At 56.3% G+C, this 23,178-nt stretch overlaps 17 protein-coding genes across 17 annotated transcripts; 3 read left to right on the plus strand and 14 right to left on the minus strand.

The window, feature by feature from the left end:
• Positions 1–5: 5 nt before the first annotated feature.
• LOC145207693 (histone H4-like) lies at positions 6–453 on the minus strand (the record flags this gene model as incomplete). The annotated part of the gene is made up of 1 exon (XM_080078746.1): positions 6–453. A coding segment is annotated over exon 1 (297 nt), but the record flags the coding sequence as incomplete, so codon positions are not given.
• A 70-nt stretch (positions 454–523) lies between these two features.
• LOC145207710 (uncharacterized) lies at positions 524–1,236 on the minus strand. Its single transcript, XM_080078763.1, has one exon. The coding sequence runs from the start codon at positions 1,176–1,178 to the stop codon at positions 582–584; it is 597 nt and encodes a 198-aa protein (XP_079934889.1). The 5' UTR covers positions 1,179–1,236; the 3' UTR covers positions 524–581.
• Positions 1,237–2,326: 1,090 nt separating this feature from the next.
• Positions 2,327–3,041, minus strand: LOC145207707 (histone H2B.2-like). Its single transcript, XM_080078760.1, has one exon. The coding sequence runs from the start codon at positions 3,039–3,041 to the stop codon at positions 2,616–2,618; it is 426 nt and encodes a 141-aa protein (XP_079934886.1). The 3' UTR covers positions 2,327–2,615.
• Positions 3,042–3,277: 236 nt separating this feature from the next.
• Positions 3,278–3,655, plus strand: LOC145207708 (histone H2A). Its single transcript, XM_080078761.1, has one exon. The coding sequence runs from the start codon at positions 3,278–3,280 to the stop codon at positions 3,653–3,655; it is 378 nt and encodes a 125-aa protein (XP_079934887.1).
• A 102-nt stretch (positions 3,656–3,757) lies between these two features.
• On the minus strand, positions 3,758–4,856 carry LOC145207706 (histone H3-like). Its single transcript, XM_080078759.1, has one exon. It carries the CDS (start codon positions 4,744–4,746, stop codon positions 4,237–4,239), a length of 510 nt encoding a protein of 169 aa, XP_079934885.1. The 5' UTR covers positions 4,747–4,856; the 3' UTR covers positions 3,758–4,236.
• Positions 4,857–4,922: 66 nt separating this feature from the next.
• On the minus strand, positions 4,923–5,446 carry LOC145207709 (histone H4). The gene has a single exon (XM_080078762.1). The coding sequence runs from the start codon at positions 5,293–5,295 to the stop codon at positions 4,984–4,986; it is 312 nt and encodes a 103-aa protein (XP_079934888.1). The 5' UTR covers positions 5,296–5,446; the 3' UTR covers positions 4,923–4,983.
• A 70-nt stretch (positions 5,447–5,516) lies between these two features.
• On the minus strand, positions 5,517–6,237 carry LOC145207712 (uncharacterized). Its single transcript, XM_080078764.1, has one exon. The coding sequence runs from the start codon at positions 6,169–6,171 to the stop codon at positions 5,575–5,577; it is 597 nt and encodes a 198-aa protein (XP_079934890.1). The 5' UTR covers positions 6,172–6,237; the 3' UTR covers positions 5,517–5,574.
• A 1,082-nt stretch (positions 6,238–7,319) lies between these two features.
• LOC145207714 (histone H2B.2-like) lies at positions 7,320–8,034 on the minus strand. The gene has a single exon (XM_080078766.1). The coding sequence runs from the start codon at positions 8,032–8,034 to the stop codon at positions 7,609–7,611; it is 426 nt and encodes a 141-aa protein (XP_079934892.1). The 3' UTR covers positions 7,320–7,608.
• A 236-nt stretch (positions 8,035–8,270) lies between these two features.
• On the plus strand, positions 8,271–8,648 carry LOC145207715 (histone H2A). Its single transcript, XM_080078768.1, has one exon. It carries the CDS (start codon positions 8,271–8,273, stop codon positions 8,646–8,648), a length of 378 nt encoding a protein of 125 aa, XP_079934894.1.
• Positions 8,649–8,750: 102 nt separating this feature from the next.
• On the minus strand, positions 8,751–9,849 carry LOC145207713 (histone H3-like). The gene has a single exon (XM_080078765.1). The coding sequence runs from the start codon at positions 9,737–9,739 to the stop codon at positions 9,230–9,232; it is 510 nt and encodes a 169-aa protein (XP_079934891.1). The 5' UTR covers positions 9,740–9,849; the 3' UTR covers positions 8,751–9,229.
• A 66-nt stretch (positions 9,850–9,915) lies between these two features.
• LOC145207705 (histone H4-like) lies at positions 9,916–10,291 on the minus strand (the record flags this gene model as incomplete). Its single annotated transcript, XM_080078758.1, has 1 exon — positions 9,916–10,291. A coding segment is annotated over one exon (315 nt), but the record flags the coding sequence as incomplete, so codon positions are not given.
• Positions 10,292–17,043: 6,752 nt separating this feature from the next.
• On the minus strand, positions 17,044–17,762 carry LOC145207716 (uncharacterized). The gene has a single exon (XM_080078769.1). It carries the CDS (start codon positions 17,696–17,698, stop codon positions 17,102–17,104), a length of 597 nt encoding a protein of 198 aa, XP_079934895.1. The 5' UTR covers positions 17,699–17,762; the 3' UTR covers positions 17,044–17,101.
• Positions 17,763–18,846: 1,084 nt separating this feature from the next.
• LOC145207701 (histone H2B.2-like) lies at positions 18,847–19,561 on the minus strand. The gene has a single exon (XM_080078753.1). It carries the CDS (start codon positions 19,559–19,561, stop codon positions 19,136–19,138), a length of 426 nt encoding a protein of 141 aa, XP_079934879.1. The 3' UTR covers positions 18,847–19,135.
• A 236-nt stretch (positions 19,562–19,797) lies between these two features.
• Positions 19,798–20,175, plus strand: LOC145207702 (histone H2A). Its single transcript, XM_080078754.1, has one exon. It carries the CDS (start codon positions 19,798–19,800, stop codon positions 20,173–20,175), a length of 378 nt encoding a protein of 125 aa, XP_079934880.1.
• Positions 20,176–20,277: 102 nt separating this feature from the next.
• Positions 20,278–21,376, minus strand: LOC145207699 (histone H3-like). The gene has a single exon (XM_080078752.1). It carries the CDS (start codon positions 21,264–21,266, stop codon positions 20,757–20,759), a length of 510 nt encoding a protein of 169 aa, XP_079934878.1. The 5' UTR covers positions 21,267–21,376; the 3' UTR covers positions 20,278–20,756.
• A 66-nt stretch (positions 21,377–21,442) lies between these two features.
• Positions 21,443–21,966, minus strand: LOC145207703 (histone H4). The gene has a single exon (XM_080078755.1). It carries the CDS (start codon positions 21,813–21,815, stop codon positions 21,504–21,506), a length of 312 nt encoding a protein of 103 aa, XP_079934881.1. The 5' UTR covers positions 21,816–21,966; the 3' UTR covers positions 21,443–21,503.
• Positions 21,967–22,036: 70 nt separating this feature from the next.
• LOC145207704 (uncharacterized) lies at positions 22,037–22,755 on the minus strand. The gene has a single exon (XM_080078757.1). The coding sequence runs from the start codon at positions 22,689–22,691 to the stop codon at positions 22,095–22,097; it is 597 nt and encodes a 198-aa protein (XP_079934883.1). The 5' UTR covers positions 22,692–22,755; the 3' UTR covers positions 22,037–22,094.
• Between the last annotated feature and the right edge of the window lie 423 nt (positions 22,756–23,178).

Consider the following 23,178-nt stretch of genomic DNA (forward strand, 5'->3'; position numbering starts at 1 on the left):
AAGCCGTACAGGGTGCGTCCCTGGCGTTTCAGGGCGTAGACGACGTCCAATGCCGTGACCGTCTTCCTCTTGGCGTGCTCGGTGTAGGTGACAGCGTCGCGGATCACGTTCTCGAGGAAGACCTTGAGCACGCCGCGAGTCTCCTCGTAGATGAGACCCGAAATTCGCTTGACTCCGCCACGGCGGGCAAGACGCCTGATCGCAGGCTTGGTAATGCCCTGGATGTTGTCACGCAGCACCTTCCTGTGCCTCTTCGCGCCTCCCTTTCCCAATCCTTTGCCACCTTTGCCGCGTCCTGACATGATGACGATAACGTTGTTGTTTCCGTTGTGGTGCGTCTCCAGGCCCGCCTCCGGCTTATAAAGTATGAAAACGAACGTAAGCGAAGCGAATATGCACAATATGTCCGCATTCGGCGCAGCGGAGCCATGGCTCGGCAACGAATGGTAGGAATTTCAGTTTCGAAAGGCTAAGTGCGACTGGCGCGCGCAAAACACGAGTTGTTTTTCCCTTTGCGAAAGTGTGGGTGGCCCTGAAAAGAGCCGTTTTTGTTGCGCGCGGAAAATCTACCGCGCTCCGCTCTACTTCTTGGTCGCCTTCTTGGCGGCAGGCTTTTTGGCCTGCTTCTTGGCTGCCGGTTTCTTCGCCTTCACAGCCGTCTTCTTGGGTGACTTCTTAGCCGCCGCAGCCGGGGCCCTTTTCGCTTGCTTGGCCGCCTTCTTGGGTGACGACTTCTTGCCCGCCGCCGCCTTCTTGGCAGGCGCTTTTTTGGCGGCCGGCTTCTTTTTCGGGGACTTCTTCGCGTCCTTCTTGGCTGCGGCCGCCTTGGGCTTGTCCGCCTTCTTGCCGGCTGCTGCCTTGGGCTTCTTCTTCTTCTTGCCCTCGCCGGCCTGCGGCTTCACGAGCTTGAAGGAGCCGGACGCGCCGGTGCCCTTGGTGCGTGCCAACTGGCCCTTTTCGGCAAGGCGCCGCAGCGCCAGCTTGATATGGCTGTCGGCCGAGTCACCCACCTTGTAGTTGGCCTTGATGTACTTGGCGATCGCCTGGCGCGACGAGCCGCCCCTCTCCTTCAGCTGCGCGATGGCAGCGCTGATCATCTCCTGGTATGTGGGGTGCGCCTTGGGCGCGGCCGCCTTCTTGCTGGCCTGCTTCTTTCCTGCGCTCTTCGCGTCGGACATTTTGATTTCTGCTAGTGACTGACTGACTGACTGACAAAGAAATGACGTTTGCCGGTCGAGCGGCTTCGACGCGTATTTGTACGGCGTGTCCGCACTAACGCGAAACGACGTTTCGGAAAGCCCGCCGACGGTGCGGGTGCAACTTGCTGTTTGTGCTTGAATCGCCTAAACGCGGGCCTGCCCAAGCGCGGCCCCAGGTCGCTCGGCGTCGGCCTGTGCCCTGTCGAGGAGCGTAGCGCTCAGGGCGCACGCCAGCGCAATTGCAGACCGGCACCGCGCCGCCGCGCTCCACGGGGGGCTCAGGAGCGAGGCGGCAAGGTGTGCGGTGCGCCCGGTCGAGTGCAGGCGTGGCCTTCACGCGGGCGTGGGCCCGGGTGGGACGGATTCAGGCGATTTCTCTTGTCGAAAACGCAAGTCCCAGGTGGCCCGGAGCTCGTGGCACCGGGCACTGTCCGGTGCGGTGGTGCGGGTCGAAGTGGTGGGGCCGCCAAGGCCGCGGGTTAGTACAGGTTGGGCCCGGCGCGTGCGCAGCAGGGGTCACGCCGCTGGTCGGGCCACCAGAGCGAAAGAGAGAGGGCCGAAAGTGAGACAGCACGCGTGTTTGGTTGTTTGGTTGTTTGCCTTGGCCCTTGGCCTCGCGCCCGTTGATTGCGTTTTGTCGACGCATTTGCACGGGTTCGGCTCGTCGGTGGGGCGGGTGGCGCCTGACGGTTGTCGTTAGTTCGCCGGTCGGCTTGCTGCACCACGTTTCAGTATTTTGTTTCGCCAGTTTGCGCGGCTTTTGCGGTTCGATGCGCGCGTGGGTATTGGCAGGAGGCGAAATCGTGCGGCGCACGTAAAGCCGAGCGCGCGGTGTTGCCGCTTTGTCCATCTTTTCCTATTTCTCTGGCTTGCGGCAGGTTATGACGCACTTGTGTTCCTTTTAATGGCTGTAAAATCGTTCGCGGTCTGGGGTTTTTCCCTCGGGCTACTGGTTGAGTTTCGGTTCGGCGAGGTCGGGTCGTTTTTTTTCCGAGTGGCAGCGGAACTGAACTGGGCTGGCAACGGCGCAGTTTTGGGGGCATTGAAAACAAACAGTGTTTGCCTGTCGACTCGACTCGCGAAAAAGCGGCTAGATCGAGGGTGGTCCCAACGCTGAAGTGGCCAACACAAAAAGCAAAGTGCGCTTTGCCGTGGCGGCGGTACATTGTGCGCAACGACATTTTTTGGTTTTTGTTTTTTCTTGTTGGCACGGAGCAAAATGAGAAGGGAAAAAAAAGCAAAAAAACAGAAACGACAAGAAAGTCGGCAAAGCAGGCCTTTCGGCGCTCGCGATTGATTCTCTCCCTGAACGATCGGGTGGCTCTGAAAAGAGCCGTTTTGGTTGGCGGCGGCGGCGGCGCTCGCTGAGGATGAGGCCCCCCGCGGCGGCGCTTGCTGCTGGTGGTGGTGGCTTGCTTACTTGGAGCTGGTGTACTTGGTGACGGCCTTGGTGCCTTCGGACACCGCGTGCTTGGCCAATTCGCCGGGCAGGAGCAGACGGACCGAGGTCTGGATCTCGCGGCTGCTGATGGTCGACCGCTTGTTGTAGAGCGACAGGCGCGACGCCTCGCCGGCGATGCGCTCGAACACGTCGTTGACGAACGAGTTCATGATGCCCATCGCCCGGCTCGAGATGCCGGTGTCGGGGTGCACCTGCTTCAACACCTTGTAAATGTAGATGCTGAAGGTCTCGCGTCTGCGCTTTCGCCGCTTCTTGGTCTTGTCGGCCGGCGCGGCCTTCTTCACTGCCTTCTTGGTGCCTTTGCTAGCTGCCATGCTGCTGCTCACTGAATTTCTTTCGAAAGGAAACGAACTGAGCGGCTCTCCGGCCACCGCGGGCATTTATAGGCGCTCCATGCAAATGAGGCGTCCGTCCTCCCGACGAGCGGCGCTCCCGGGAGCAAAAGGAAACAATGGCCCCTTGTGGTCGAGTCGTGATCCGAGCGTGATCGGAGTGCGAGAGAATTTCGACAAAGGCGAGAGCTATAAAAGGAGAAGGGCGGCGAGTGGCAGGCATTCGACCTTGTTTGGTTTGTCATTCGCTCAGCTAAGCAGGCAAACAATCAGCAGTCAGCAATATGTCAGGACGTGGTAAAGGTGGCGGTAAGTCCAAGGCAAAGCCCAAAAGCCGATCGTCGCGCGCTGGACTGCAGTTCCCGGTCGGTCGTGTGCACAGGCTTCTGCGCAACGGCAACTACTCGGACCGGGTGGGAGCTGGCGCGCCCGTGTATCTGGCCGCGGTGCTTGAATACCTTAGCGCCGAGGTTCTCGAGTTGGCCGGCAACGCAGCCCGCGACAACAAGAAGACCCGCATCATCCCGCGCCACCTGCAGTTGGCCATCCGCAACGACGAGGAGCTGAACAAGCTGCTCAGCGGAGTCACCGTTGCGCAGGGCGGCGTCCTGCCCAATATCCAGGCCGTCCTTCTGCCAAAGAAGACCTCCAAGAAAGCCTAAATCGTCGCCCCTGTCTCGTACGTGGTGCAAACCGAAAAACGGCTCTTTTCAGAGCCACCCGAATTTTTCGCAAAAGAGATTTCAAGATGGCCGCCCCCCCCCCCCGCTGCGGCCCGGGACCGTGCATTGCTCGCCCCGAACGAATGTCTTCCTTGTAGCCTTTGCCCAATTTTTGCGATGGCAAACTATTTCGACCAATTGAAACCGCATTCCAATTTCACAACACAGCCCTACATGACGTCACTGTGCACCCTGTTGCCTTTGTCGTCGAGTTCGACCAGGGCTCCGGCTCCGGGCGAAACGAGCCTTTAATGTGCGTCATTCATGCTCCAGCGAGCAACTGTCCTCGCGCAATTGAATTTCACCCAACGAAACGAAATGCCATTTCGAAACACGGCAAAAGAGACTAGCCGGCGGCGGCCATGTTCCTGTTTTTGCCGCGCACATCGCAGGCAAGCGTACTTACTTACGCCGTAAAAAAATGGCACGACGCGCCGGCCCCCGAAACAAGTCAAGTATCTCTTTCGCAAGGGTTTAGGTGGCTCTGAAAAGAGCCGTTTTGGTTGTTGGTGTGCCGCTTCTTACGCGCGCTCCCCGCGGATGCGGCGTGCGAGCTGGATGTCCTTTGGCATGATGGTGACGCGCTTGGCGTGGATCGCGCACAAGTTGGTGTCCTCGAAGAGGCCGACCAGGTAGGCCTCGCTGGCCTCCTGCAGAGCCATCACGGCGCTGCTCTGGAAGCGCAGGTCGGTCTTGAAGTCCTGAGCGATCTCGCGCACCAGCCGCTGGAAGGGCAGCTTGCGGATGAGAAGCTCGGTCGACTTCTGGTAACGCCTGATCTCACGGAGGGCCACAGTTCCTGGCCTGTACCGATGGGGCTTCTTCACGCCCCCGGTAGCCGGCGCGCTCTTGCGAGCGGCCTTGGTGGCCAGTTGCTTACGTGGCGCCTTGCCTCCGGTCGACTTGCGAGCTGTTTGCTTGGTACGTGCCATTCTACTCTGTCTCGTTGCTACCGCGCCGGCTGCTGCTGTCAGACTGATGAGCCGAAAGCTTTCGGTGGGACTTTTATACCTTCGGGGACTCGCGCCCATTGGTTTGCCAAATTCCGACTCGGCCAATCAGCGCTTTGATCTCGCCGCACCGGCCAAGCGGCCGGCCGCGAAACGAGTGTATTTCTGCGCAAAAACGAGCGCCGCCAAGGCCCCGGGCCTGGCCTAGCCTAGCCGCCCCTTCTCGCAAAATTCTCTCCCGCCAAGTATGGGTGGCCCTGAAAAGGGCCGATTTTGTTGTTGTTGCCGCTTGTGACAAGTCCGAAAGGTGCTGGCAGCCTAGCCTCCGAAGCCGTACAGGGTGCGTCCCTGGCGTTTCAGGGCGTAGACGACGTCCAATGCCGTGACCGTCTTCCTCTTGGCGTGCTCGGTGTAGGTGACAGCGTCGCGGATCACGTTCTCGAGGAAGACCTTGAGCACGCCGCGAGTCTCCTCGTAGATGAGACCCGAAATTCGCTTGACTCCGCCACGGCGGGCAAGACGCCTGATCGCAGGCTTGGTAATGCCCTGGATGTTGTCACGCAGCACCTTCCTGTGCCTCTTCGCGCCTCCCTTTCCCAATCCTTTGCCACCTTTGCCGCGTCCTGACATGATGACGATAACGTTGTTGTTTCCGTTGTGGTGCGTCTCCAGGCCCGCCTCCGGCTTATAAAGTATGAAAACGAACGTAAGCGAAGCGAATATGCACAATATGTCCGCATTCGGCGCAGCGGAGCCATGGCTCGGCAACGAATGGTAGGAATTTCAGTTTCGAAAGGCTAAGTGCGACTGGCGCGCGCAAAACACGAGTTGTTTTTCCCTTTGCGAAAGTGTGGGTGGCCCTGAAAAGAGCCGTTTTTGTTGCGCGCGGAAAATCTACCGCGCTCCGCTCTACTTCTTGGTCGCCTTCTTGGCGGCAGGCTTTTTGGCCTGCTTCTTGGCTGCCGGTTTCTTCGCCTTCACAGCCGTCTTCTTGGGTGACTTCTTAGCCGCCGCAGCCGGGGCCCTTTTCGCTTGCTTGGCCGCCTTCTTGGGTGACGACTTCTTGCCCGCCGCCGCCTTCTTGGCAGGCGCTTTTTTGGCGGCCGGCTTCTTTTTCGGGGACTTCTTCGCGTCCTTCTTGGCTGCGGCCGCCTTGGGCTTGTCCGCCTTCTTGCCGGCTGCTGCCTTGGGCTTCTTCTTCTTCTTGCCCTCGCCGGCCTGCGGCTTCACGAGCTTGAAGGAGCCGGACGCGCCGGTGCCCTTGGTGCGTGCCAACTGGCCCTTTTCGGCAAGGCGCCGCAGCGCCAGCTTGATATGGCTGTCGGCCGAGTCACCCACCTTGTAGTTGGCCTTGATGTACTTGGCGATCGCCTGGCGCGACGAGCCGCCCCTCTCCTTCAGCTGCGCGATGGCAGCGCTGATCATCTCCTGGTATGTGGGGTGCGCCTTGGGCGCGGCCGCCTTCTTGCTGGCCTGCTTCTTTCCTGCGCTCTTCGCGTCGGACATTTTGATTTCTGCTAGTGACTGACTGACTGACTGACAAAGAAATGACGTTTGCCGGTCGAGCGGCTTCGACGCGTATTTGTACGGCGTGTCCGCACTAACGCGAAACGACGTTTCGGAAAGCCCGCCGACGGTGCGGGTGCTACTTGCTGTTTGTGCTTGAATCGCCTAAACGCGGGCCTGCCCAAGCGCGGCCCCAGGTCGCTCGGCGTCGGCCTGTGCCCTGTCGAGGAGCGTAGCGCTCAGGGCGCACGCCAGCGCAATTGCAGACCGGCACCGCGCCGCCGCGCTCCACGGGGGGCTCAGGAGCGAGGCGGCAAGGTGTGCGGTGCGCCCGGTCGAGTGCAGGCGTGGCCTTCACGCGGGCGTGGGCCCGGGTGGGACGGATTCAGGCGATTTCTCTTGTCGAAAACGCAAGTCCCAGGTGGCCCGGAGCTCGTGGCACCGGGCACTGTCCGGTGCGGTGGTGCGGGTCGAAGTGGTGGGGCCGCCAAGGCCGCGGGTTAGTACAGGTTGGGCCCGGCGCGTGCGCAGCAGGGGTCACGCCGCTGGTCGGGCCACCAGAGCGAAAGAGAGAGGGCCGAAAGTGAGACAGCACGCGTGTTTGGTTGTTTGGTTGTTTGCCTTGGCCCTTGGCCTCGCGCCCGTTGATTGCGTTTTGTCGACGCATTTGCACGGGTTCGGCTCGTCGGTGGGGCGGGTGGCGCCTGACGGTTGTCGTTAGTTCGCCGGTCGGCTTGCTGCACCACGTTTCAGTATTTTGTTTCGCCAGTTTGCGCGGCTTTTGCGGTTCGATGCGCGCGTGGGTATTGGCAGGAGGCGAAATCGTGCGGCGCACGTAAAGCCGAGCGCGCGGTGTTGCCGCTTTGTCCATCTTTTCCTATTTCTCTGGCTTGCGGCAGGTTATGACGCACTTGTGTTCCTTTTAATGGCTGTAAAATCGTTCGCGGTCTGGGGTTTTTCCCTCGGGCTACTGGTTGAGTTTCGGTTCGGCGAGGTCGGGTCGTTTTTTTTCCGAGTGGCAGCGGAACTGAACTGGGCTGGCAACGGCGCAGTTTTGGGGGCATTGAAAACAAACAGTGTTTGCCTGTCGACTCGACTCGCGAAAAAGCGGCTAGATCGAGGGTGGTCCCAACGCTGAAGTGGCCAACACAAAAAGCAAAGTGCGCTTTGCCGTGGCGGCGGTACATTGTGCGCAACGACATTTTTTGGTTTTTGTTTTTTCTTGTTGGCACGGAGCAAAATGAGAAGGGAAAAAAAAGCAAAAAAACAGAAACGACAAGAAAGTCGGCAAAGCAGGCCTTTCGGCGCTCGCGATTGATTCTCTCCCTGAACGATCGGGTGGCTCTGAAAAGAGCCGTTTTGGTTGGCGGCGGCGGCGGCGCTCGCTGAGGATGAGGCCCCCCGCGGCGGCGCTTGCTGCTGGTGGTGGTGGCTTGCTTACTTGGAGCTGGTGTACTTGGTGACGGCCTTGGTGCCTTCGGACACCGCGTGCTTGGCCAATTCGCCGGGCAGGAGCAGACGGACCGAGGTCTGGATCTCGCGGCTGCTGATGGTCGACCGCTTGTTGTAGAGCGACAGGCGCGACGCCTCGCCGGCGATGCGCTCGAACACGTCGTTGACGAACGAGTTCATGATGCCCATCGCCCGGCTCGAGATGCCGGTGTCGGGGTGCACCTGCTTCAACACCTTGTAAATGTAGATGCTGAAGGTCTCGCGTCTGCGCTTTCGCCGCTTCTTGGTCTTGTCGGCCGGCGCGGCCTTCTTCACTGCCTTCTTGGTGCCTTTGCTAGCTGCCATGCTGCTGCTCACTGAATTTCTTTCGAAAGGAAACGAACTGAGCGGCTCTCCGGCCACCGCGGGCATTTATAGGCGCTCCATGCAAATGAGGCGTCCGTCCTCCCGACGAGCGGCGCTCCCGGGAGCAAAAGGAAACAATGGCCCCTTGTGGTCGAGTCGTGATCCGAGCGTGATCGGAGTGCGAGAGAATTTCGACAAAGGCGAGAGCTATAAAAGGAGAAGGGCGGCGAGTGGCAGGCATTCGACCTTGTTTGGTTTGTCATTCGCTCAGCTAAGCAGGCAAACAATCAGCAGTCAGCAATATGTCAGGACGTGGTAAAGGTGGCGGTAAGTCCAAGGCAAAGCCCAAAAGCCGATCGTCGCGCGCTGGACTGCAGTTCCCGGTCGGTCGTGTGCACAGGCTTCTGCGCAACGGCAACTACTCGGACCGGGTGGGAGCTGGCGCGCCCGTGTATCTGGCCGCGGTGCTTGAATACCTTAGCGCCGAGGTTCTCGAGTTGGCCGGCAACGCAGCCCGCGACAACAAGAAGACCCGCATCATCCCGCGCCACCTGCAGTTGGCCATCCGCAACGACGAGGAGCTGAACAAGCTGCTCAGCGGAGTCACCGTTGCGCAGGGCGGCGTCCTGCCCAATATCCAGGCCGTCCTTCTGCCAAAGAAGACCTCCAAGAAAGCCTAAATCGTCGCCCCTGTCTCGTACGTGGTGCAAACCGAAAAACGGCTCTTTTCAGAGCCACCCGAATTTTTCGCAAAAGAGATTTCAAGATGGCCGCCCCCCCCCCCCGCTGCGGCCCGGGACCGTGCATTGCTCGCCCCGAACGAATGTCTTCCTTGTAGCCTTTGCCCAATTTTTGCGATGGCAAACTATTTCGACCAATTGAAACCGCATTCCAATTTCACAACACAGCCCTACATGACGTCACTGTGCACCCTGTTGCCTTTGTCGTCGAGTTCGACCAGGGCTCCGGCTCCGGGCGAAACGAGCCTTTAATGTGCGTCATTCATGCTCCAGCGAGCAACTGTCCTCGCGCAATTGAATTTCACCCAACGAAACGAAATGCCATTTCGAAACACGGCAAAAGAGACTAGCCGGCGGCGGCCATGTTCCTGTTTTTGCCGCGCACATCGCAGGCAAGCGTACTTACTTACGCCGTAAAAAAATGGCACGACGCGCCGGCCCCCGAAACAAGTCAAGTATCTCTTTCGCAAGGGTTTAGGTGGCTCTGAAAAGAGCCGTTTTGGTTGTTGGTGTGCCGCTTCTTACGCGCGCTCCCCGCGGATGCGGCGTGCGAGCTGGATGTCCTTTGGCATGATGGTGACGCGCTTGGCGTGGATCGCGCACAAGTTGGTGTCCTCGAAGAGGCCGACCAGGTAGGCCTCGCTGGCCTCCTGCAGAGCCATCACGGCGCTGCTCTGGAAGCGCAGGTCGGTCTTGAAGTCCTGAGCGATCTCGCGCACCAGCCGCTGGAAGGGCAGCTTGCGGATGAGAAGCTCGGTCGACTTCTGGTAACGCCTGATCTCACGGAGGGCCACAGTTCCTGGCCTGTACCGATGGGGCTTCTTCACGCCCCCGGTAGCCGGCGCGCTCTTGCGAGCGGCCTTGGTGGCCAGTTGCTTACGTGGCGCCTTGCCTCCGGTCGACTTGCGAGCTGTTTGCTTGGTACGTGCCATTCTACTCTGTCTCGTTGCTACCGCGCCGGCTGCTGCTGTCAGACTGATGAGCCGAAAGCTTTCGGTGGGACTTTTATACCTTCGGGGACTCGCGCCCATTGGTTTGCCAAATTCCGACTCGGCCAATCAGCGCTTTGATCTCGCCGCACCGGCCAAGCGGCCGGCCGCGAAACGAGTGTATTTCTGCGCAAAAACGAGCGCCGCCAAGGCCCCGGGCCTGGCCTAGCCTAGCCGCCCCTTCTCGCAAAATTCTCTCCCGCCAAGTATGGGTGGCCCTGAAAAGGGCCGATTTTGTTGTTGTTGCCGCTTGTGACAAGTCCGAAAGGTGCTGGCAGCCTAGCCTCCGAAGCCGTACAGGGTGCGTCCCTGGCGTTTCAGGGCGTAGACGACGTCCAATGCCGTGACCGTCTTCCTCTTGGCGTGCTCGGTGTAGGTGACAGCGTCGCGGATCACGTTCTCGAGGAAGACCTTGAGCACGCCGCGAGTCTCCTCGTAGATGAGACCCGAAATTCGCTTGACTCCGCCACGGCGGGCAAGACGCCTGATCGCAGGCTTGGTAATGCCCTGGATGTTGTCACGCAGCACCTTCCTGTGCCTCTTCGCGCCTCCCTTTCCCAATCCTTTGCCACCTTTTTTTTTTTTTTTTTTTTTTTTTTATTCGAGCGCTTAACTCGCTACGAAAAAAAGAAACACGATACAAGAACAAAATACATCAACAAAAAAAGGGAGAGACAGAGAATTAATAGTTTACAAGTGTGGGTGGGTACAATAGGTGGTTGTTTAACGTATCTTTCTGTATAGATTAAGAAGGGTATAAATTAGAATAGTGTGCGCGCGTAGTGTAACTTGAGGGGAATAAAGGAAAAAAAAATAATAATAATAATAAATAAATAAATAAATGAATAAATAAATAAATAAATGAATAAATAAATAAATAAATAAATAAAAGATACGAAGAAAGGTCAGATACATGGAAGTCGTACACACAGCAACGAAGTAAACAAAGACGATAGAAAAATAAAGAAAGGGGGAATTTTAAAGCTAGAAATAGTAGTAGCGGCGTAAAGTAAACAAAGACAATAGAAAACATACGAGGGGAAATTTAAGGATAGAAATAGTGGCTACGGCGTAAAGTAAACAAAGACAATAGAAAACTTACGAGGGGAATTTTAAAGATAGAACTAGTGGATACAGCGAAAGGTAAACAACGACAATAGAAAACATACGATGAGATTTTAAATATAGAGATAGTAAATAGGGCGAAAAGTAAACAAACACAATAGAGATCATACAAGGGGATATTTTTACGCAAAGAGGAATGTAAACAAAGGCGGTAGAATTCTAACGAAAATACGGGGATATTTTTTTAATTTAACACGAAAGGAAGAAACACAGAGGCAGTACATAACGAGGCTGTTTTACGTGTGCAAACAGGAGAAAAAACACATTCAATCGCAGAGAAGTGCCCAAAGGCGCAAAAATACACAAAGGCTCAAAACAACTACACAAAGTGGAGATAGGCGTAGCATAATTTCTTGTTATACAAAGTGTTACACGCAATAGAAGGGATAAGAGTCTTGTTTTTATCTAAATGGGAGGACAAAAAGCCGTATGGTATATTTACACGCGGATTTGCAAAAACACGTAAAGAATAGATTTATGCAAAATGAATTTTTGGGATACGCAATATAAATACAATAAATAGTGCATGAAACTCGTGTTGAAGCACAGTAAAGGTTCTGGGGCTTGGCGCGACAGCTAATTCTTTATTATTTTATATTTTTATCAAATTGATAGCTTTAACGGCGTTGGCCATGACCTCCAAGTGGATAGAGTTTGGCCTGTTCCGCTGGATAGAAAGTTTAGAGTGTAAAGAGCGGATTAGGGATCGGGCTAGGTCTTTGTCAAGTGTGGGGCTGATGGAGTGGGTTTCGGCTTTTATTTTGTTACGGGTTTTCCATATCGCATGGGAGAGGGTTGAATTCAGTAGGGATATAAGTGTGTGTTCGGATGCTGAAGGGTGGTCGGGTTTAATAAATTCATAGTGGGAGGGGGTGTCAAAGTAGGTGGTTGGATTTCCGGTTGTTTTGGTGAAGATTTTTTTTGCAAGGGTGAGGAGGCTTTGTATTTGGGGGCAGGTGTGGAAAAGGTGGTCGTAGGTTTCGAAATGGGTGTTGCAAAGGTAGCAGTTTGTGTCCTTGTCAAGAAAGAATATGGTGAATTTACAGTGTAGGGGTAGGGTTTTTTGTTTGAGTCGGTAGTTGAAGGTTTTAATGTAGTTGGGGTGAATTGGGTGGTGGATGAGGGACCAATCGGTGGGATTCGTGGGGTCGGGGTCAGGGTTGACTAATCTAGTGTAGAGTGGTTTGGATTTTGGGGATAACAGTTCGGATTGTGTTGGGTTCAGTTTTGCAAGTAGCGACAAGGTGGTCTGGTAAAAGGGGGAAGGTTTGTTTGAGTGGGGAAGGTAGTTTCTGGTGCGGAGGTTAAAAAGTCTGGAGATGGGGTGTCCAACGTGGTACTCGAGTAGGGAAAGCTGGGGTGTTGTCGGGGTATCAAAAATTCTGTGCAAGAGGTATTTCCGTAGGGGTGCAAGAAAAAAAATGTCTGTGTATAAGGGAATGTTGGCGACGTCGTAACCACCAAGGTCACGACGTGCGGATAGGGTTTTTATTGGGAGGGGAGGATTTGGGTAGGCTGAAATGAAGTCTACCACAATGCCATCGACTGTTTCTCGCTGCGTGGGTGGAAGTGGGTAGGTTCGTGCCAGGTATGAGAGTTTGGGGAGAAGCAGGGTTTTGGTTAAAATGCTCTTGGCGTCGTAGGTGAGGAAAGGGTGTTTGAGGGACGTGGAGGTTTCTTTAAGGGAGCAGATGGCGTTTCTCCATGCTGCGGTGATGGATTTGGGGTGGCCGATGGGAATGTTGAGAGGGGTGATTACAGTCGGGTTCCAGTTGATATCGGGGAGGTTTGGAGAGTTTGGGGGGCAGAGGGTAGCAATCGCCTGGGTTTTGGTGGGGTTTAGGGCTAAGCCGGTAATCAGGGTGAAACGGGATATTAATTGAAAGGATGTTTCTAGGGAATGGGAGCCGGCCACCGCAAGGGTGACGTCGTCCGCAAAGGCGATTGCTTTTGGTGTGTTTCGACAAGGGGCTGGGACAGGTGATATCGAAGGGTGGTTTTGGATGGCAGCGAGTAATGGGTCGATGGCAATCAGGAAGAGGGTCAAGCTCAGCGGGTCGCCTTGCCGGACACCTCTCCTGATCGGGAAGCCCGTTGTGGCAAAACCATTGAGGAGGGTGTGTGAGTAAGCGGTGGTCTGCAGAGAAAGAATGTAATTGACAAAGGTAGGGGGAAAACGTTTTCGGGTAAGTTGTAATTTTAACCAGGTGTAGGAAATGGAGTCAAAGGCTTTTTGGAAGTCGAGCGAAACAAAAAAGGAATCAGAGGAACGGGATGTGGCTTCATGAAATAGGTCGCGGAGGAGGGTTGTGGCGTCGGAGGTGGTCGAATTGGGTTGTGCAAATTGGTTTTGGGAAATTATCTGGGAAAGGAAGGGTTTGATGCGGAGGTTTAGGGTTTTTTGTAGTATTTTTAGGTCGGCGTTCAGGAGGGATATGGGGCGGTAGTTTGTGAGGAGGGATGGGTTGTTCTTCTTGTGGATTAGGGTGAGGTGTCCAAGGTTGAATTCTAAAGGGGTATAGGCGTTGAGGTACGCGTGGTCCAGGGCTTGGGTGAGGTCAGCCCCGATTAGGTCCCAGTAGAGCGAGTAAAACTCGATACTGAGACCGTCGGGACCCGGGGTTTTGCCGTTTGGGAAAAGGGATATGGTATTTTTTATTTCGCTTTTCGATAATGGTTGGGATAGGGATTGGGTTTGGTCTTCCGGTATGGGGTTGAGTGGTTGTTTCAAAAAGATATTGTCCGGGGGTGGGATAGGTTTGTTTTGGTCCGAGTAGAGGTCTGTGAAAAAGCGGTGAGTATGGGAAAGCATTTCCTTGGGTGTGGTTAGGGGAAGTCCAAGGTCGTTTTCCAGTTCGGTTATCGGGGGGTGTCGTTTGGAGGGGAGGAGTTGTGAGTAAAGGGTTTTGTCTGCCATGTGTTTGAAATGGGGGTCAGAAGCGAGGGATTTAATTAGATGGGATCGGGCGGTGTCGAGGTGGAGAGTTGCGAGGGATTTTTTTACAGCAAGGAAGGTTTTGTAGTTTTCAGAGGAAGGGTCGTCGTTGAGGGTTTGCCGAAGGGTGTTAAGTTGGGTCTGGAGGTTGTGGGTATGGGTACGCTGTTCTTGGGCAATTCGTTTTGAGTGGGTTTGGATAAGTTTTTTGAATTTTACTTTAAGGGTCAACCAGAAGTCCAAGGGATTGGGGTGGAATGGGGCAAGGGTTTTCCATACGGGGTAAAGTTGTCGGAGGTGTTTTTGGAAGTGAGGATCGTGAAGGGTGTTGACGTTGTTTTTCCAAGTGCCTCTGCCCCTGGGTGGGGCAGAGACTAGGTTCAGGGTAAGGATTACAAGGTCGTGGTCTGAAAGGGATGTTGGGAGGAAGGTGTGTTGTTTTGGGGTGAGGGCTGGAGATATGTAAATGCGGTCGATTCGGGATTGGGTGTTAGGTGCTCGACGGGTGAATTGGCGTAGGGTGGGGTGGAGTAACCGAAAAGAGTCCTGCAGGTGAAAGGTTGTTAGAAGGTTCTGTAGTGTTTTATTAGGAGGGTGGGTATGGCTGGGGGGATATCTGTCAAGAGAGGGGTTTTCTACACAGTTGAAGTCGCCGGTTAGGATGATAGGGTGGGGTGAATTAATGTAAGGGTATAGTGAGTCGAAAAAGGTGTTGCGGGCTTGATGATTTTTACTGCCGGAGGGTGCATAAATGTTTACGATATGGATGGTGTGGGTTCGGGTAGATATGTCGGTCGTAATAATACGACCGGTGGAGTCAGAAATAGAATTTAGAATGGAAATACTAGAGGAGTTTAGAAGAACTGCGACACCGCCGCTGGCTGAGCCTTTGTGCGGTGCCGAGTTTAAGAGGATGGGGCCGGAAGTCCATTCGGACTTCCACAGGGATTCGGTTTGGGGGGTAGAGTGGGTTTCTTGGAGGCAAAAAAGGTCAAAGTTTAAAGAGGACAGATGACGGAACAGGGCGTGGCGTTTGGAGGCCTGGCCTATGCCGTTTACATTCAGCGTACAGATTTTTAGATAACTGGTCGGCGCCATTTTAACGTTTGAATGAAAAGGGGAACAATAAGGTAACACAGTTTTTTTTAAAAAAAGGTGGCGTTAAAATCTGACGGTATGCGAGCTTTGCATGAGCAGAGAATTCGTTCATCGCGCGCTAAATTGTAACAATTTCCGCAAGTGCATTGTATTAGTAGTCTTTTACACTTTTTATTAGTACACTGCGATGGGCTTTTATAGTTCTGTTCTGTGGCGTAAGTGCCACATTTGCACTTAATGTGCATTGTGCCGCACAAACAACGCATGTTTCTACCTTCGTATGCTGTAAGGCAGCAATTTGTCCGGTTCTTCGGCGGTGTCGCTGCTGGTCGTTTCCTCCTCCGGACGATCTTGTATCCTTCCTCCTGTGGGGTGATGATCTCCTCTGGAAGCGATGTGTCCGGAAGGGGGACGACCCCTTCCTCATTTTCTTGGGTAATCCTGGGTGTTGAGGTCGTGGGCGCACTTGGCGCAGGCCCAGGAGAACCGGCTTGCTCAACCATATTTGGGAGCTTCGACCGCGGACTCCTGGGGTTGGTAGTTGGACCACCGACTCGCTCGACCTTTTCAGGGAGCACCTGTCGCGAGGTCAATGGAGGGGCCGACGTTGTTGTCTCCTCCTCGTTGTTCTTCTTCTGACCACCGACTCGCTCGACCTGATCAGGGAGCACCTGTCGCGAGGTCTGGGGAGGGGATGTTGTTGCGATCTCCTCCGTATCCTTCTTCTGACCACCGACTCGCTCGACCTGATCAGGGAGCACCTGTCGCGAGGTCTGGGGAGGGGATGTTGTTGCGATCTCCTCCGTATCCTTCTTCTGACCACCGACTCGCTCAACCTGACCAGGGAGCACCTGTCGCGAGGTCTGGGGAGGGGATGTTGTTCCGATCTCCTCCGGTGCTTCAGCTGGAACATCAGGCTGTTCTTGGGTTTGCTGGGCCTGACGCTCCAGCAGCGACGGGCATTCCTCCTTCTTATGGCCTACGATCTGACAATAGGCACAAGCCCGTGGTTGGCCAGTGTAGAACATTAACACTGACCACTTTCCTAGAAAGATGCTTTCTGGGATGGGGCTTTCCGCGAGAACGGATCTCTTCATAAAGAAAGCCCGTTTCCCCAGAGACTTGCTCATCGGGTCTTTAACTCTGTAAGAACGCTCGACTGGAGCGTACGTTCTGTCCAGATAATCCACGATTTCTCGCATATCAATCCCTGGGGGACAGCGAGACATGACAACCTTCACTAGATTGTCAGCGTAGGCTGTGGCGTAATCCGCCCTTTGGCTGTTGGTCAGGGCGACCGCTAGATCTTTGGCCTTCGCCTCCGTGCTACAATAAAAAGTAACTCGGCCCTTCGGCAGTTGAATGATGCCGTCCAAGTCGGCTCGAAAATTGAACCTGATAGCCCGTAAAACTTCGTAAATCTCCTGTCTTTTCAGGCCAGGGTTAAAGCGGGCTTCCACCTCGACATTTCGGTCGAAAGCGAAAGGCTCTTGACCTTCATTTGCAGTGGTGGCTGTGGGAGCCAAACTCTTCTTTGTGGCGGCAGCGTAGGACATACTGGGCTGCTGTAAAAGCCACAACAAGAACTAGCCTCAAACAAAGAAAAGGCTGCACCAACCGGTGTCAAGTTGCACGAACCCGTGTGAAAGCGGGAAACAGCAACAAGCGGCTTCTCTAAACAAAGAAAACCTTCCTCGAACCGCTTGCAAGCGGACAAGAACAATGAAATTTCTGGGAAAACTTGTAAACAAGTTACCCACATGAAAATAACAAAAGCTGCCTCAAATCCAAAACTGAAAACAAGGCTGCAGGGTAGTCCTGAAAAGGACTCTTTATGTGTGTTCAATTCACCCAGAAAAAAGTGAAGAGAACGGACTATCTAAACAAAAATGTTACAAGAACAAACTCGTCTGGTTAGTAAAAGAATCGAAATCTATCAATAGCCTTTACTGTATCCTGATGATCTGTTCGACGATAACGTTGTTGTTTCCGTTGTGGTGCGTCTCCAGGCCCGCCTCCGGCTTATAAAGTATGAAAACGAACGTAAGCGAAGCGAATATGCACAATATGTCCGCATTCGGCGCAGCGGAGCCATGGCTCGGCAACGAATGGTAGGAATTTCAGTTTCGAAAGGCTAAGTGCGACTGGCGCGCGCAAAACACGAGTTGTTTTTCCCTTTGCGAAAGTGTGGGTGGCCCTGAAAAGAGCCGTTTTTGTTGCGCGCGGAAAATCTACCGCGCTCCGCTCTACTTCTTGGTCGCCTTCTTGGCGGCAGGCTTTTTGGCCTGCTTCTTGGCTGCCGGTTTCTTCGCCTTCACAGCCGTCTTCTTGGGTGACTTCTTAGCCGCCGCAGCCGGGGCCCTTTTCGCTTGCTTGGCCGCCTTCTTGGGTGACGACTTCTTGCCCGCCGCCGCCTTCTTGGCAGGCGCTTTTTTGGCGGCCGGCTTCTTTTTCGGGGACTTCTTCGCGTCCTTCTTGGCTGCGGCCGCCTTGGGCTTGTCCGCCTTCTTGCCGGCTGCTGCCTTGGGCTTCTTCTTCTTCTTGCCCTCGCCGGCCTGCGGCTTCACGAGCTTGAAGGAGCCGGACGCGCCGGTGCCCTTGGTGCGTGCCAACTGGCCCTTTTCGGCAAGGCGCCGCAGCGCCAGCTTGATATGGCTGTCGGCCGAGTCACCCACCTTGTAGTTGGCCTTGATGTACTTGGCGATCGCCTGGCGCGACGAGCCGCCCCTCTCCTTCAGCTGCGCGATGGCAGCGCTGATCATCTCCTGGTATGTGGGGTGCGCCTTGGGCGCGGCCGCCTTCTTGCTGGCCTGCTTCTTTCCTGCGCTCTTCGCGTCGGACATTTTGATTTCTGCTAGTGACTGACTGACTGACTGACAAAGAAATGACGTTTGCCGGTCGAGCGGCTTCGACGCGTATTTGTACGGCGTGTCCGCACTAACGCGAAACGACGTTTCGGAAAGCCCGCCGACGGTGCGGGTGCTACTTGCTGTTTGTGCTTGAATCGCCTAAACGCGGGCCTGCCCAAGTGCGGCCCCAGGTCGCTCGGCGTCGGCCTGTGCCCTGTCGAGGAGCGTAGCGCTCAGGGCGCACGCCAGCGCAATTGCAGACCGGCACCGCGCCGCCGCGCTCCACGGGGGGCTCAGGAGCGAGGCGGCAAGGTGTGCGGTGCGCCCGGTCGAGTGCAGGCGTGGCCTTCACGCGGGCGTGGGCCCGGGTGGGACGGATTCAGGCGATTTCTCTTGTCGAAAACGCAAGTCCCAGGTGGCCCGGAGCTCGTGGCACCGGGCACTGTCCGGTGCGGTGGTGCGGGTCGAAGTGGTGGGGCCGCCAAGGCCGCGGGTTAGTACAGGTTGGGCCCGGCGCGTGCGCAGCAGGGGTCACGCCGCTGGTCGGGCCACCAGAGCGAAAGAGAGAGGGCCGAAAGTGAGACAGCACGCGTGTTTGGTTGTTTGGTTGTTTGCCTTGGCCCTTGGCCTCGCGCCCGTTGATTGCGTTTTGTCGACGCATTTGCACGGGTTCGGCTCGTCGGTGGGGCGGGTGGCGCCTGACGGTTGTCGTTAGTTCGCCGGTCGGCTTGCTGCACCACGTTTCAGTATTTTGTTTCGCCAGTTTGCGCGGCTTTTGCGGTTCGATGCGCGCGTGGGTATTGGCAGGAGGCGAAATCGTGCGGCGCACGTAAAGCCGAGCGCGCGGTGTTGCCGCTTTGTCCATCTTTTCCTATTTCTCTGGCTTGCGGCAGGTTATGACGCACTTGTGTTCCTTTTAATGGCTGTAAAATCGTTCGCGGTCTGGGGTTTTTCCCTCGGGCTACTGGTTGAGTTTCGGTTCGGCGAGGTCGGGTCGTTTTTTTTCCGAGTGGCAGCGGAACTGAACTGGGCTGGCAACGGCGCAGTTTTGGGGGCATTGAAAACAAACAGTGTTTGCCTGTCGACTCGACTCGCGAAAAAGCGGCTAGATCGAGGGTGGTCCCAACGCTGAAGTGGCCAACACAAAAAGCAAAGTGCGCTTTGCCGTGGCGGCGGTACATTGTGCGCAACGACATTTTTTGGTTTTTGTTTTTTCTTGTTGGCACGGAGCAAAATGAGAAGGGAAAAAAAAGCAAAAAAACAGAAACGACAAGAAAGTCGGCAAAGCAGGCCTTTCGGCGCTCGCGATTGATTCTCTCCCTGAACGATCGGGTGGCTCTGAAAAGAGCCGTTTTGGTTGGCGGCGGCGGCGGCGCTCGCTGAGGATGAGGCCCCCCGCGGCGGCGCTTGCTGCTGGTGGTGGTGGCTTGCTTACTTGGAGCTGGTGTACTTGGTGACGGCCTTGGTGCCTTCGGACACCGCGTGCTTGGCCAATTCGCCGGGCAGGAGCAGACGGACCGAGGTCTGGATCTCGCGGCTGCTGATGGTCGACCGCTTGTTGTAGAGCGACAGGCGCGACGCCTCGCCGGCGATGCGCTCGAACACGTCGTTGACGAACGAGTTCATGATGCCCATCGCCCGGCTCGAGATGCCGGTGTCGGGGTGCACCTGCTTCAACACCTTGTAAATGTAGATGCTGAAGGTCTCGCGTCTGCGCTTTCGCCGCTTCTTGGTCTTGTCGGCCGGCGCGGCCTTCTTCACTGCCTTCTTGGTGCCTTTGCTAGCTGCCATGCTGCTGCTCACTGAATTTCTTTCGAAAGGAAACGAACTGAGCGGCTCTCCGGCCACCGCGGGCATTTATAGGCGCTCCATGCAAATGAGGCGTCCGTCCTCCCGACGAGCGGCGCTCCCGGGAGCAAAAGGAAACAATGGCCCCTTGTGGTCGAGTCGTGATCCGAGCGTGATCGGAGTGCGAGAGAATTTCGACAAAGGCGAGAGCTATAAAAGGAGAAGGGCGGCGAGTGGCAGGCATTCGACCTTGTTTGGTTTGTCATTCGCTCAGCTAAGCAGGCAAACAATCAGCAGTCAGCAATATGTCAGGACGTGGTAAAGGTGGCGGTAAGTCCAAGGCAAAGCCCAAAAGCCGATCGTCGCGCGCTGGACTGCAGTTCCCGGTCGGTCGTGTGCACAGGCTTCTGCGCAACGGCAACTACTCGGACCGGGTGGGAGCTGGCGCGCCCGTGTATCTGGCCGCGGTGCTTGAATACCTTAGCGCCGAGGTTCTCGAGTTGGCCGGCAACGCAGCCCGCGACAACAAGAAGACCCGCATCATCCCGCGCCACCTGCAGTTGGCCATCCGCAACGACGAGGAGCTGAACAAGCTGCTCAGCGGAGTCACCGTTGCGCAGGGCGGCGTCCTGCCCAATATCCAGGCCGTCCTTCTGCCAAAGAAGACCTCCAAGAAAGCCTAAATCGTCGCCCCTGTCTCGTACGTGGTGCAAACCGAAAAACGGCTCTTTTCAGAGCCACCCGAATTTTTCGCAAAAGAGATTTCAAGATGGCCGCCCCCCCCCCCCGCTGCGGCCCGGGACCGTGCATTGCTCGCCCCGAACGAATGTCTTCCTTGTAGCCTTTGCCCAATTTTTGCGATGGCAAACTATTTCGACCAATTGAAACCGCATTCCAATTTCACAACACAGCCCTACATGACGTCACTGTGCACCCTGTTGCCTTTGTCGTCGAGTTCGACCAGGGCTCCGGCTCCGGGCGAAACGAGCCTTTAATGTGCGTCATTCATGCTCCAGCGAGCAACTGTCCTCGCGCAATTGAATTTCACCCAACGAAACGAAATGCCATTTCGAAACACGGCAAAAGAGACTAGCCGGCGGCGGCCATGTTCCTGTTTTTGCCGCGCACATCGCAGGCAAGCGTACTTACTTACGCCGTAAAAAAATGGCACGACGCGCCGGCCCCCGAAACAAGTCAAGTATCTCTTTCGCAAGGGTTTAGGTGGCTCTGAAAAGAGCCGTTTTGGTTGTTGGTGTGCCGCTTCTTACGCGCGCTCCCCGCGGATGCGGCGTGCGAGCTGGATGTCCTTTGGCATGATGGTGACGCGCTTGGCGTGGATCGCGCACAAGTTGGTGTCCTCGAAGAGGCCGACCAGGTAGGCCTCGCTGGCCTCCTGCAGAGCCATCACGGCGCTGCTCTGGAAGCGCAGGTCGGTCTTGAAGTCCTGAGCGATCTCGCGCACCAGCCGCTGGAAGGGCAGCTTGCGGATGAGAAGCTCGGTCGACTTCTGGTAACGCCTGATCTCACGGAGGGCCACAGTTCCTGGCCTGTACCGATGGGGCTTCTTCACGCCCCCGGTAGCCGGCGCGCTCTTGCGAGCGGCCTTGGTGGCCAGTTGCTTACGTGGCGCCTTGCCTCCGGTCGACTTGCGAGCTGTTTGCTTGGTACGTGCCATTCTACTCTGTCTCGTTGCTACCGCGCCGGCTGCTGCTGTCAGACTGATGAGCCGAAAGCTTTCGGTGGGACTTTTATACCTTCGGGGACTCGCGCCCATTGGTTTGCCAAATTCCGACTCGGCCAATCAGCGCTTTGATCTCGCCGCACCGGCCAAGCGGCCGGCCGCGAAACGAGTGTATTTCTGCGCAAAAACGAGCGCCGCCAAGGCCCCGGGCCTGGCCTAGCCTAGCCGCCCCTTCTCGCAAAATTCTCTCCCGCCAAGTATGGGTGGCCCTGAAAAGGGCCGATTTTGTTGTTGTTGCCGCTTGTGACAAGTCCGAAAGGTGCTGGCAGCCTAGCCTCCGAAGCCGTACAGGGTGCGTCCCTGGCGTTTCAGGGCGTAGACGACGTCCAATGCCGTGACCGTCTTCCTCTTGGCGTGCTCGGTGTAGGTGACAGCGTCGCGGATCACGTTCTCGAGGAAGACCTTGAGCACGCCGCGAGTCTCCTCGTAGATGAGACCCGAAATTCGCTTGACTCCGCCACGGCGGGCAAGACGCCTGATCGCAGGCTTGGTAATGCCCTGGATGTTGTCACGCAGCACCTTCCTGTGCCTCTTCGCGCCTCCCTTTCCCAATCCTTTGCCACCTTTGCCGCGTCCTGACATGATGACGATAACGTTGTTGTTTCCGTTGTGGTGCGTCTCCAGGCCCGCCTCCGGCTTATAAAGTATGAAAACGAACGTAAGCGAAGCGAATATGCACAATATGTCCGCATTCGGCGCAGCGGAGCCATGGCTCGGCAACGAATGGTAGGAATTTCAGTTTCGAAAGGCTAAGTGCGACTGGCGCGCGCAAAACACGAGTTGTTTTTCCCTTTGCGAAAGTGTGGGTGGCCCTGAAAAGAGCCGTTTTTGTTGCGCGCGGAAAATCTACCGCGCTCCGCTCTACTTCTTGGTCGCCTTCTTGGCGGCAGGCTTTTTGGCCTGCTTCTTGGCTGCCGGTTTCTTCGCCTTCACAGCCGTCTTCTTGGGTGACTTCTTAGCCGCCGCAGCCGGGGCCCTTTTCGCTTGCTTGGCCGCCTTCTTGGGTGACGACTTCTTGCCCGCCGCCGCCTTCTTGGCAGGCGCTTTTTTGGCGGCCGGCTTCTTTTTCGGGGACTTCTTCGCGTCCTTCTTGGCTGCGGCCGCCTTGGGCTTGTCCGCCTTCTTGCCGGCTGCTGCCTTGGGCTTCTTCTTCTTCTTGCCCTCGCCGGCCTGCGGCTTCACGAGCTTGAAGGAGCCGGACGCGCCGGTGCCCTTGGTGCGTGCCAACTGGCCCTTTTCGGCAAGGCGCCGCAGCGCCAGCTTGATATGGCTGTCGGCCGAGTCACCCACCTTGTAGTTGGCCTTGATGTACTTGGCGATCGCCTGGCGCGACGAGCCGCCCCTCTCCTTCAGCTGCGCGATGGCAGCGCTGATCATCTCCTGGTATGTGGGGTGCGCCTTGGGCGCGGCCGCCTTCTTGCTGGCCTGCTTCTTTCCTGCGCTCTTCGCGTCGGACATTTTGATTTCTGCTAGTGACTGACTGACTGACTGACAAAGAAATGACGTTTGCCGGTCGAGCGGCTTCGACGCGTATTTGTACGGCGTGTCCGCACTAACGCGAAACGACGTTTCGGAAAGCCCGCCGACGGTGCGGGTGCTACTTGCTGTTTGTGCTTGAATCGCCTAAACGCGGGCCTGCCCAAGTGCGGCCCCAGGTCGCTCGGCGTCGGCCTGTGCCCTGTCGAGGAGCGTAGCGCTCAGGGCGCACGCCAGCGCAATTGCAGACCGGCACCGCGCCGCCGCGCTCCACGGGGGGCTCAGGAGCGAGGCGGCAAGGTGTGCGGTGCGCCCGGTCGAGTGCAGGCGTGGCCTTCACGCGGGCGTGGGCCCGGGTGGGACGGATTCAGGCGATTTCTCTTGTCGAAAACGCAAGTCCCAGGTGGCCCGGAGCTCGTGGCACCGGGCACTGTCCGGTGCGGTGGTGCGGGTCGAAGTGGTGGGGCCG

This window comes from Phallusia mammillata, unplaced genomic scaffold (assembly GCF_965637545.1).
Source record: "Phallusia mammillata unplaced genomic scaffold, kaPhaMamm4.hap1.1 HAP1_SCAFFOLD_142, whole genome shotgun sequence".
Lineage (NCBI taxonomy): Eukaryota > Metazoa > Chordata > Ascidiacea > Phlebobranchia > Ascidiidae > Phallusia > Phallusia mammillata.

What these genes read in the sequence shown, in the direction of transcription:
- LOC145207710 (XM_080078763.1), bottom strand. Translation starts at nt 1,178, where the DNA reads ATGTCCGACGCGAAGAGCGCAGGAAAGAAGCAGGCCAGCAAGAAGGCG.
- LOC145207707 (XM_080078760.1), bottom strand. Translation starts at nt 3,041, where the DNA reads ATGCCCGCGGTGGCCGGAGAGCCGCTCAGTTCGTTTCCTTTCGAAAGA.
- LOC145207708 (XM_080078761.1), top strand. Translation starts at nt 3,278, where the DNA reads ATGTCAGGACGTGGTAAAGGTGGCGGTAAGTCCAAGGCAAAGCCCAAA.
- LOC145207706 (XM_080078759.1), bottom strand. Translation starts at nt 4,746, where the DNA reads ATGGGCGCGAGTCCCCGAAGGTATAAAAGTCCCACCGAAAGCTTTCGG.
- LOC145207709 (XM_080078762.1), bottom strand. Translation starts at nt 5,295, where the DNA reads ATGTCAGGACGCGGCAAAGGTGGCAAAGGATTGGGAAAGGGAGGCGCG.
- LOC145207712 (XM_080078764.1), bottom strand. Translation starts at nt 6,171, where the DNA reads ATGTCCGACGCGAAGAGCGCAGGAAAGAAGCAGGCCAGCAAGAAGGCG.
- LOC145207714 (XM_080078766.1), bottom strand. Translation starts at nt 8,034, where the DNA reads ATGCCCGCGGTGGCCGGAGAGCCGCTCAGTTCGTTTCCTTTCGAAAGA.
- LOC145207715 (XM_080078768.1), top strand. Translation starts at nt 8,271, where the DNA reads ATGTCAGGACGTGGTAAAGGTGGCGGTAAGTCCAAGGCAAAGCCCAAA.
- LOC145207713 (XM_080078765.1), bottom strand. Translation starts at nt 9,739, where the DNA reads ATGGGCGCGAGTCCCCGAAGGTATAAAAGTCCCACCGAAAGCTTTCGG.
- LOC145207716 (XM_080078769.1), bottom strand. Translation starts at nt 17,698, where the DNA reads ATGTCCGACGCGAAGAGCGCAGGAAAGAAGCAGGCCAGCAAGAAGGCG.
- LOC145207701 (XM_080078753.1), bottom strand. Translation starts at nt 19,561, where the DNA reads ATGCCCGCGGTGGCCGGAGAGCCGCTCAGTTCGTTTCCTTTCGAAAGA.
- LOC145207702 (XM_080078754.1), top strand. Translation starts at nt 19,798, where the DNA reads ATGTCAGGACGTGGTAAAGGTGGCGGTAAGTCCAAGGCAAAGCCCAAA.
- LOC145207699 (XM_080078752.1), bottom strand. Translation starts at nt 21,266, where the DNA reads ATGGGCGCGAGTCCCCGAAGGTATAAAAGTCCCACCGAAAGCTTTCGG.
- LOC145207703 (XM_080078755.1), bottom strand. Translation starts at nt 21,815, where the DNA reads ATGTCAGGACGCGGCAAAGGTGGCAAAGGATTGGGAAAGGGAGGCGCG.
- LOC145207704 (XM_080078757.1), bottom strand. Translation starts at nt 22,691, where the DNA reads ATGTCCGACGCGAAGAGCGCAGGAAAGAAGCAGGCCAGCAAGAAGGCG.